The sequence below is a fragment of the Ursus americanus genome, chromosome X (assembly GCF_024610735.1).
Source record: "Ursus americanus isolate L20-20 chromosome X, mUrsAme1.1.p, whole genome shotgun sequence".
Lineage (NCBI taxonomy): Eukaryota > Metazoa > Chordata > Mammalia > Carnivora > Ursidae > Ursus > Ursus americanus.
The window spans coordinates 64,548,900-64,560,350 of NC_142164.1; the positions used below are offsets into that span (position 1 = coordinate 64,548,900).

The 11,451-nt window shown below is 38.9% G+C and overlaps 1 protein-coding gene across 1 annotated transcript; it reads left to right on the forward strand.

Annotated features, from left to right (window-relative positions):
* The first annotated feature begins 358 nt into the window (after positions 1-358).
* On the forward strand, positions 359-1,199 carry LOC123803874 (polyadenylate-binding protein 1-like 2). Its single transcript, XM_045815650.2, has one exon. It carries the CDS (start codon positions 412-414, stop codon positions 1,012-1,014), a length of 603 nt encoding a protein of 200 aa, XP_045671606.2. The 5' UTR covers positions 359-411; the 3' UTR covers positions 1,015-1,199.
* Positions 1,200-11,451: the final 10,252 nt, after the last annotated feature.

Here is an 11,451-nt window from a genome sequence, read left to right on the forward strand (position 1 = left end):
GCAGCGGCGGCGGCGGAGGCTGCGGCGGCGACCGTGGCAGAGGCTGTGGCGGAGGCCTCCGTAGCGGAGGCGGAAGCAGAGGTGGAGGCTGAGGTGGAGGCCGAGGCCTCAGTAGAGGAGGCAGTGGCGGAGGCCTCCCGGGGGGAGGCGACGGCCGCCCTGGCAGAGGGGGAGGAGGCGGAGGCCGCCCTGGCGGCAGCGGTTGTGGAGGCCAGCGCGGCTGAAGCCGCCGCCGCCGCCGCCGCCGCCGCAGCAGCAGCAGCGGAGGCTGCGGCGCCCTCCTTGGGGGAGGCGGATGCGGATGCGGAGGTGGCGGCGGCGGTGGCGGCGGCGGCGGCGGCGGCGGCAGCTGCGGATGCAGATGCGGATGCAGAGACCAGCCGGGGCTCCGAGGGGAACCCAGACTTTCCCATGGCCTCGCTGTACGTGGGCGACCTGCACCCTGAAGTGACAGAGGCAATGCTGTACGAGAAGTTCAGCCCGGCCGGGCCCATCCTCTCCATCCGCATTTGCAGGGACAAGATCACCCGCCGCTCGTTGGGCTACGCGTACGTCAACTACCAGCAGCCGGTGGACGCCAAGCGGGCCCTGGAAACCCTGAACTTTGATGTCATCAGGGGCAGGCCGGTGCGGATCATGTGGTCCCAGCGGGACCCCTCGCTCCGCAAGAGTGGGGTGGGCAACGTCTTCATCAAGAACCTGGGTAAGACCATCGACAACAAGGCACTGTACAACATCTTCTCGGCGTTTGGCAACATCCTGTCCTGCAAAGTGGCCTGCGACGAAAAGGGGCCCAAGGGCTACGGGTTTGTGCACTTCCAGAAGCAGGAGTCCGCAGAGCGGGCCATTGATGCGATGAATGGCATGTTCCTGAACTACCGCAAAATTTTCGTTGGGAGATTCAAGTCGCATAAAGAACGAGAGGCCGAAAGGGGAGCCTGGGCCAGGCAGTCCACCAGTGCTGACGTCAAGGATTTCGAGGAAGACACCGATGAGGAGGCCACCTTGCGATGAAGACATGCCAGGAACGAGCCAGCCAGCAGAGCCAAACCTTGGCTCCCACCCGGTTTACAACCCCCCTCTTTGCCCCCCTAACCCACCAGCAGTGTATTGTATTGTACTGGGAGTGCAGGTCTCTCTGTCTCTATCTCTCTCCCTCTCCCTCCCTACCTACCTCTCCCTCCCTCTCCCTCCCTCTCCCTCCCTCCCTCCCTCTCCCTCTCCCTCCCTCCCTCTCCCTCTCCCTCCCTCTCCCTCCCTCCCTCTCCCTCTCCCTCTCCCTCCCTCCCTCTCCCTCTCTCTCCCTCTCCCACCCTCTTCCTCCCTTTCTCTCTCTCTCCCTCTCTCTCTCCCCCCCTTCTCCCTCTCTTCTTCCCTCCTTTCCTACCTTCCTCCTCCCTCTCCCTCCCTTCTGCTCTCCCCACCTCTCCCCTCCCCCCACACCCACTAAGGGCGTTGGGAATAATCTTGATAATCTGTGCCACTTGATGGATTATAGGCTGCCTCTTCTCCTTGTGGCTTGGTTTAAAAAACACTTTCATTCTCGCTTCCTTCGCTACACAGGTGATACAATTTCATGGTAGAAACATCAGAAAGGTGAAGGAAATCAGATGAGGGAAAACCAAGAGAGTAGTTGTTCTCCAAGATCCCACTACCCAGAGACAACCACTTTTTGGTGTGCTGTTTGTCCAAGGCTCTCTTCTCTCCCTCTCTCTCCCTCCCTTCCTCATTCCCACCCCACCTTCCCTTTTAACACACTATTATAGAATGGTTCACGTGTGTGGTGTTTATTAACCTGCTTCTTCAGAAACTAAAACCAAACAAAAATCAACCCATTGAACTTCTTTCCGCGTTATTCAACAGGCTTCCGAAATGTCATCTTCAGTGCCTGCAGAGTGTATCCATGGATCTTCAACATTTCTGTAATCAATCCCGCATTGTTGGACATTCAGGTGGTGCCTAGTTCTTTCCTTGTGTTTAAACCCAACAGTGCATACTCTGGTGAATGAATCCTTCCTTGTCAAGCCAAATCTTCGCTAGCCTACCGGATGGTCTTCTTAATTGTGGACTTGCAGGATCCACAATAAAATATCCTTGCAGGATATTTTAAAGACTTTTCCTGTGTGTTGCCAAACGGCCCCTTCACAAGCCTTGTACTGATTTGCATTCATGCCAGCCAGCACAGCTAGTAAAAAGAGTATGTCCATTTCCCCTGCATAGTCTCCTGGTCACTGTAATTGATGTGTGTGTGTGTGTGTGTGTGTGTGTGTGTGTGTGTGTGTGTGTGTGTGTGTCTGTGTCTGTCTGTGTGCGCGCGTGCGTGCATGTGCGTGTCTTGGTCAGCTTGATGGGCTGCAAATGGTATTTCGCTGTTTGGGGTTGTTTTACTGGATGTAAATGCTCTTTATCACCTCTTTTCCCCTGTGCCCACTTCCTGCCCTTTTCCCCATTGTCAGAAAAATCATTCAGCTTCATTGCAGGGAAAAATAAAAAAGCAGACAACAGAAGAAATTTAATGTCCCCACTCATCAATGCTAATCAGCAGCCATATCATCCTGAAACACATTCATCCATATGTCTGTAATATTTTCCAAGAACTACCTGAAACATTTTTGGCTGTAACTCTCTAGTATTTTTTTGCATATGTCATATATGTATATAAGAATGTATATACTGTTTTTATATCTGCTTTTTCACAGAAAAATGTGTGTGTGTATATATATATTTATACACACATACTCTTTATTTCATTTCATGTCATTAAAGTTACTTTTAAAAGTATTTTCTCTGGCTGTTAATATAACATTGAATTGATGACTCAACAGATGGACAGAGGCATTAGGTATTTGTACATTTATATCCATATCTGTGTGTCTGTTAGTGTCCATGTGAGTATATGTGTTTTAACTGCTTCCCAAATGTTTAACATCTAGTTTGGTACTTGTTTTTCTTTATCCAAAGTTGCCAAAATCATCATAGTGCACAAATTTTGTTGACTTTCAAGATAATTTTTTGGAGGAAATACTGCAAAAAGATAAACTGAAGTTGCAGAGATTTGGGCTAACCTCGTCAGGGTAATCAGTACTGTAACAGGAACCAGATAGCTATATTATTTTCTGCTCTTGGTATTGCAGCTATTTCTGTATTTCCCTAATATTTTCTCAGGGAAGCAAGAGCATTTGTTTTTATTTTAAACACTCGTAATGCAAATTGTACATGATTATCATAGAAAATATTTAAAAATGTTAATGTAAGAAAGTAAAAATTCTAATACCATTCCTAATACCACTACTTTACAAAATAGATTTTAAATAAGTAGATATCTACATACTTTTTTAATACAATATGAACTCTTTCATTGGAGGGTATTTTCCATATAATGATTTTCTGGGATCATATTTCTTTTCTTTTTTTATTATAATAATATTTTTTATTATATTATGTTAATCACCATACAGTACATGCCTGGTTTTTTATGTAAAGTTCCATGGTTCATTAGTTGCGTATAACACCCAGTGCACCATGCAATGTGTGCCTTCCTTACTACCCATCACCGGCCTATCCCAGTCCCCCACCCCCCTCCCCTCTGAAGTCCCCAGTTTGTTTCTTAGAGTCCATAGTCTCTCATGCTTCATTCTCCCTTCTGATTATTCCCCCTTTTGGGATCATATTTCTGAATCATTAAATATTCTCTTAATTCTGTTGTTACATAATAGTCCATTGTGGGATGAGCTATAATTTCTATAATCAGTCTTCCTTGGGGTATCTTTTTAAATGATTCTGACTTTTACTTGTAAGGTCAATTCTGTGATGAACATCTTTGCACCTAAATGTCTTGGAAAATTTTATTGCTTTCTAGTCCTTACTATAGGAATTTCAGAGTGGTAGGTATGGACATGTCAATTGTTTTTCTTGGTTTTTGCCAGATATTTCTCCCTTAAAGTTTATATCAACCAGTAGTGTAGAAGAGAGCACATATTCCTGCTGAGCTTCTAAAATTGGTCAAAATGCTTTTTTACTTTTATAAAATTTACATGGACTGTAAGTTTTCTTTTATTACTTCATTTTACAAGTGCCTTTTTAAAAACACGAGATCAAGCACACTAAAATATAAGAAGCAGTTGAGACATACTATTTTATATACTTTTACAAGCTGTAACCATCCATAAGCATTTTATTTTTTTAAGTTTTAATTTTAAATCCATTTAGTTAACATACAGTGTTATATTAGTGTCAGGTGTACAATGTAGTGATTCAACACATCCAAATAATCCCCAATGCTCACCTTCACAGATGCCCTCCTTAATCCCTATCATCTATTTAACCCATCAGCCCACCCACCTCCCCTCTGGTAACTATCAGTTTGTTCTCTATAGTTAAGAGTGTGCTTCTTGTTTTGTCTCTCTCTGTTTTATTTTTTCCCTTTGGTAATTTTTTTGTTTCTTAAATTCCACATATGAGGGAGATAACATGGTATTTGTCTTTCTCTGGTTGACTTACTTTGCTTAGCATTATACTTTCTAGCTCCATGCAGGTCATTGCAAATGGAATTTGCAAATGCAAATTCATTCTTTTTATGGCTGAAAAATATTATATATATATATATATATATATTCATTCACATCTTCTCTGTCTATTCATCAATCAATGAACATTGGGGCTGCTTCCATATCTTCACTGTTGTAAATAATGCTATTATAAACATGGGGGTGCATATATCCCTTTGAATTAGTGTGTTTGTATTCTTTGGGTTAATGCCCAGTAGTGCAATTGCTGGATCATAGGGTAGGTCTATTTTTAACTTTCTGAGAAACCTCCATACTGTTTTCCACAGTGGCTGCACCAGTTCGCATTCCCACCAACAGTGCACAAAGGTTACTTTTTCTCCACATCCTCACCAACACCTGTTGTTTCTTGTGTTGTTGATTTTAGCCATTCTGACAGGTGTGAGGTGATGTCTCATTGTAGTTTTGTTTGCATTTATTTCCCTGATAATGAGTGATGTTGAACATCTTTTCATGTGTCTATTGGCTATCTATATGTCTTCTTTGGAGAAATGTCTATTCATGTCTTATGCCCATTTTTAAATTAGATTATTTTGGTGGGTTTTTTTTTGGGGGGGTTTTAGTTGTGTAAGTTCTTTATATATTTGGAAACTAACCCTTTATCAGATATATCATTTGCAAATACCTTCTCCCCTTCCATAGGTTGCCTTTTAGTTTTGTTGATTGGTTCCTTTGCTGTGCAGAAGCTTTTTATTTTTATGTACTCCCAATAGTTCATTTTTGCTTTTGTTTCCCTTGCCTCAGGAGCGTATCTAGAAAAAAGTTGTTAGGGCTGATGTCAGAGAAATTACTGTCTGTGCCATCTTCTTGGATTTTTTATGGTTTCAGGTTGTACATTTAGGTCCTTAATCCATTTTGAGTTTATTTTTGTATATGGTGTTACAAAGTGGTACACTTTCATTCTTTTGTATGTAGCTCTCTAGTTTTCCCAGGACCATTTATTGAAGAGACTGTCTTCCCTATTGTATATTCTTGCCTCCTTTATCATAGGTTAATTGACCATATAAGTGTGGGTTTATTTCTGATGTCTCTATTTTGTTCCATTGATCTATGTGCCTGTTTTTGTGTTAGTACCATACTGTTTTGATTACTACAGTTTTGTAGTATGTCTTCAAATCCAGTGTTGTGATAGCTTTGTTCTTCTTTTTCAAGATTGCTTTGGCTATTCAGGGTCTTTTGTGGTTCCATACAAATTTGTTCTAGTTTTGTGAAAAATGCTGTTGGTATTTTTAAAAGGGATTACTTTGAATCTGTAAATTCCCTTGGGTAATGTGAACATTTTAAAAATAATCCTTCCAAATCATGAGTATGGAATATCTTTCCATTTGTTAGTGTCTTATTTCTTTCATCAGTGTTTTATAGTTCGTGGAGTATAGATCTTACCTTCTTTGGTTAAGTTTATTGCTAGGTATTTTATTATTTTTGGTGCAATTGTAAGTGGTGGTTTTTTTAATTTCCCTTACTACTAGTTTATTATTACTGTATAGAAACAGTACCCATCTCTAGGAATCAATTATGTATCCTGCCAACTTATTGAATTTGTTCTTTACTTCCAGTAGTTTTTTGGTGGAGTCTTTGGGATTTTTAATGTGTATTATCATGTCATCTGCAAATAGTGACAGTTTCTTTTTCTTTATTGATATAGATGCTTCTTATTTCTTTTTCTTGTCTGACTGCTGTGGCTAGGACTTCCTACACTATTTTGAACAAAAGTGCTCTCTGAGAGTGGAAATTCCTGATCTTAGAGAAGAAGCTGACAGTTTTCACCATTGAGTATGATTTTAGCTGTGGGTTTTTCATATTTGGCCTTTACTATGTTGAGGTATGTCCCCTCTAATCCCACTTTGTTGGGTTTAATTTAACCCCATAAATGGATGTTGAATTTTGTCAAATGCTTTTTCTGCATCTGTTGTGATGATCATAGCATTTTATACTTTGTTTATTGATGTGGTTTGTGATGTTGATTGATTTGTAAATATTAAACAATTCTTTCATCCCCAGAATATATCCCACTAGTCGTGCTGAATAATCTTTTTAATATATTGTATGGGGTTTGCTAATATTTTGAAAAGTTTTGCTCATCATCTATATTTATCAGGGATATTGGCCTGTAATATTTTTTTGTGCTATTTCTTTGTTTCGTTTTGGTATCAGTGTAAAGATTTCCTCATAAAATGAATTTGGAACCTTTCCTTCTTCTTCTAATTTTTTGGAATACTTTGAGGAGAATAGGTACTAACTTTTCTTTAAATGTTTGGTAGAATTCACCTGTGAATTAGTGTTTAAAGACAGAGTAATGGAAGTGAATCAATCTGGACTTTTATTTTTTGGTAGTTTTTTTTTATTACCAATTTAATTTTGTCATTTGTAATTGGTCTATTCAGATTTCCTATTTCTTCCTGGTTCAGTTTTAAAAGATTGTGTTTCTAGGATTTTATCCATTTCCTTTGGTTTGTTGGCATATAATTTTTCCTGTTTCACGAGGTAGGCCTGTATTGCTATATACTTACCTCTTAGAACTGCTTTTGCTATGTCCCAAAGATTTTGGACTGTTGTGTTTTCATTTTCATTTGTCGCCATGTAGTTTTTTATTTCTGCTTTGATTGCTTCATTGACCCATTGGTTATTTAGCATCTTTTTGTTTAGTCTCCACGTTTGTGTTTTTTCCAGTTTTTATCTTGTAATTCATTTCTAGTATCATATGTTGTGATTAGGAGTGATGCATTATATGATTTCTATCTTCTTAAATTTATTGAGGTTTATTTTATGGCCTAATAAATGTCTGTTTTGGAGAATGTTCCATGTGCACTTGAAAAGAATGTGAATTCTGTTTCTTTTGAAAAGGATATTCTGTGTATATCTGTTATATCCATCTGGTCTAATGTGTCATTCAAAGCCATTGTTTCCTTATCGATTTTCTGTCTGGATGATTTATCTGTTGATGTAAGTGGGGTGTTAAAAGTCCCCTACTATTGTATTACTATCAATTTCTATCTTTATGTCCATTAATATTTGCTTTATATGTTTAGGTAATCTAGTGTTGGGTACATAGATATATAACAATGATACCCTCTTGTTGGATTGATCCCTTTATCATTGCATAATGCCCTTCTCTGTCTCTTCTTGCAGTCTTTGTTTTAAAGTCTATTTTGTCTAATATAAATATTGCTACCCCCTTTCTTTTTGCTTCCATTTGCATGGTGAATATTTATCTATCTTTTCATTTTCTGCCTGAATGTGTTTTTAGGTCTGAGGTGAGTCTCTTATAGGCAGCATATAGATGGACCTTGATTTTTTGTCCAACCCACCACCCTATGTCTTTTGATTAGAGCATTTAGGCCATTTACATTTAAAATAATTATTGATAGGTATGTACTTACTGCCATTTTGTTATTTTTTTTCTGGGTTCCTTTGTAGTTCTTCTTTGTTCCTTTCTTCTCTTGCTCTCTTTCTTTGTGATTGATGAGTTTCTATAGTGTTGTGTTTGACTTTCTTTCTTTTTATTTTTTGTGTATCTATTACAGGTTTGGGTTTGTGGTTCCCATAGGTTTCATATATAACATCCTAAGTAAATAACAATTTACGTTAATTTGATGGTCATTTAAGTTCATGCATGTTCTAAAAACAAACAAAAAATCAACCAAACAAAACTCTTTTTCTTTTTCCCCTTCTCTTCCCTTTATACTCCCTCCTCCATGTTTTGTATATATATTGTTGTATTTTACATCTTTTTATTCATGATTTAATTATATCTAATTATGGCCATTTCTTTTCCACTTTAAGAAGTTCCTTTAACATTTCTTATAAGGCTCATTTAATGGTGATAAACTCCTTTCCTTGTGTTTGTCTAGGAAACTCTTATCTGTTTTTCAAATCTGAATGATAACCTTGCAAGGTAGAGTATTCTTTTTTTTTAAGATTTTATTTAATTATTTGACACAGAGAGAGGCAGTGAGAGAGGGAACAAAAACAGGGAGAGTGGGAGAGGGAGAAGCAGGCTTCCTGCTGAGCAGGGAGCCCACTGTGGGGCTCGATCCCAGAATGCTGGGATCATGACCTGAGTCGAAGGCAGATGCTTAAAGACTGAGCCACCCAGGCGCCCCCAAGGTAGAGTATTCTTGGTTGTAGGGGCTTTTTTGTTTTTGCCTTTGTTTTACTTTTAGCAGTTGAATATATCACACCACTTTCTTCTGGCCTGCAAAGTTTCTGCTGAAAAATTAGCTGACAGCCTCATAGGTTTTCCTTTGTGGGTAACTTTTGTTTCTCTCTTGCTCCTTTTAAGATTCTCTCCTTATCTTTAAACTTTGACATTTTAATTATTATGTATCATGGTGTGGATCTCCTTGGGTTCATCTTGTTTGGAACTCTCTTTAGTTCTTGGATTTGGATGTCTATTTCCTTCCCTAGGTTAGCGAAGTTTCTAGTTATTATTTTTCATAAAGTTTTCTATGTCTTTCTCTCTCTTCTTCTTCTGGGACCCCTAAAATGCAATTGTTTTTTCACTTGATGTTGTCCAAGAAATCTCTTAATCTATTCTCATTTTTAAAATTCTTTTCTCTTTTTGCTATTCTGATTGTGTGCTTGCTATTACCCTGTCTTCCAGATTGCTGTTATATTCTTCTGCATCTTTTAATCTATTGTTGATTTCCTCTAGTTTTTTCTTTTAATTTCAGTTGTTTTATTCTTTAACTCCATTTGGTTCTTTTTAATATTTTCTATCTCCTTATTGAAGATCTCACTGAGTTCTTCCACTTCTCTGGCCTGGTATCTTTATACTTTTTAGTTTAAATACTTTATCAGGCATATTGCTTATCTGTGTTTCATTTAGTTATTTTTCTGTTGTGTTTTCTTGTTCTTTCTTTTTAAGGAATATGCCTCTGTCTCTGCATTTTACTCAACTTTCTGTGTTTGTATCTGTGGATGAGGCAGAATGACTACTTCTCCTAAACTTGGTGGAATGGTCTTGTGTATGGTGTCCCCAATGTAGACTGTGTGTGGATGGTGACTTTTTTGGGTAGCTGGAGCTATGGCTGTATGTATTGTTACTCTTTTAAACTACAGCTTTTTACAGAATGAAGAAAGAAGAAGGAGGAGAAAGAAGAAGAAGAAGAAGAAGAAGAAGAAGAAGAAGAAGAAGAAGAAGAAGAAGAAGAAAAGAAGAAAAGACAATAAAAGAAAAGAAAAAAACAAAAAAGAGTAAAAATGAAAGCAAGACAAGACAAATAAAATAATAAAATAAAAATAAAGTAAGTTCATAAATTTAAAAAAATGTGGCTTATTTTCTGTGCTCCAGCACCACAGGGGCTGGTGTGAGCTTGTGGACCCTGGGGTCACTGAGGCCAGTAGTTCACTGTTACATTGACCCTGTTTTGTCCTGAGCTTTTAAAGTGGAGGAAGAGAAAGTGTCTCTGCAGCTCCTTGGCTCTTTTAAACCATGGATTTTTTTCTGTGTCCCAGCATGATGGGAGCTGGGGTGGACTTGCAGACCCAGGATTTGCTGAGGTTACAAGGTCGCTGTGATGACCAGGTACACCTGTTATGGTGTCCAGACTCTGCTCCTGTCTAGGCTGTTAAGATGGAGTAGGAATGTAAAGCCTGTTATTCTCCAGCCCTTCTGACATTCAGAGCATTCCCACAGCTCTTGGTTGCTTAGCAGAGTTCTAGTGTTATCTCTTTTATGTGATAGTTGCTTTTTAAAACCACAGCTTTTTTTTTTCCAAGCCCAAGGACAGAGGTATATATTCCTAAGCCCTCAGTACTATTCCTCCCTGCTGCCATTCACAGTGTTGGGGATGAGGGTTCTGTTTTGTACTGTGCCTCCATCTCTTGCTTCTCTTGCTGTTGTTTCAATCTTTGATTGTTCAGAAGCTGTTCAGTCAGCCCTCAGTTCTTATTCAGGAAGAAATATAAGTAGGTGTAGTTTGGTGTGTTCCATGGATGAGGTGTGTTCAATGTCTTCCTATGTTGTGACCTTAGACCAGAACCTATTTCTGGGTTTCCTATTCTATTTCATTGATCTATTTGCCTTTTGTTTCCCCAATATCACACTGTCTTCATTCCTGTAGCTTTATATTATTTCTTGAATTCAGATAGTGTCAGTTCTTCAATTTTGTTCTTCTTCAATATCGTGTTGACTATTCTGGGTTTTTTTATTCGCAATACGAACTTTACAATCAATTTGTCAATATCCATAAAATAACTTGTTGGGATTTTGATCATTGTCTAAGAAAGTTTCCTTGGACTGCTAGAATTTCCAAGATAGGTCAACGAGTTAGAGCCAGGGATAATCTTTCCCTTTTCTGGGAAATAAACCAGCATTTTGTTGTGGAGATATAAATATGGATGAGGAAGTTGTGGATTTTGGATTTCAAATATCATTTTCATTTGATAACTTTCTTGATAATATTTGGTTACTAAACCCATGATTCCTACATACATTGTTGGTAGGAAGGCAAATCAGGTTTTTTGTTTTGTTTTTGTATTTTTTTAATGTAAGCTCTATGCCCAACGTGGGGCTTGAACTCACAACCCCAAGATGAAGATGCAGGTTATGACTTTGATCATTTTGAATTTGTTGAGGCTTGTTTGGTGGCTTAATATGTGATCTATTCTGGAGAATGTTCCATGTGCATTTGAAAAGAATGTGTATTCTGCTGTTTTAGGATGCAATGTTCTGAATATATCTTTTAAATCTATCTGGTCTGGTGTGTCATTCAAGGCCATTATTTCCCTATTGATTTTCTGCTTAGAAGATGTGTCCATTGATGTCAGTGGAGGTGTTAAAGTCCCCTACTATTACCATATTATTAATGATTAGTTCCTTTGTGTTTGTTATTAACTGTTTTATGCATTTGGGTGCTCCCATGTTGGGTGCATAAATATTTAA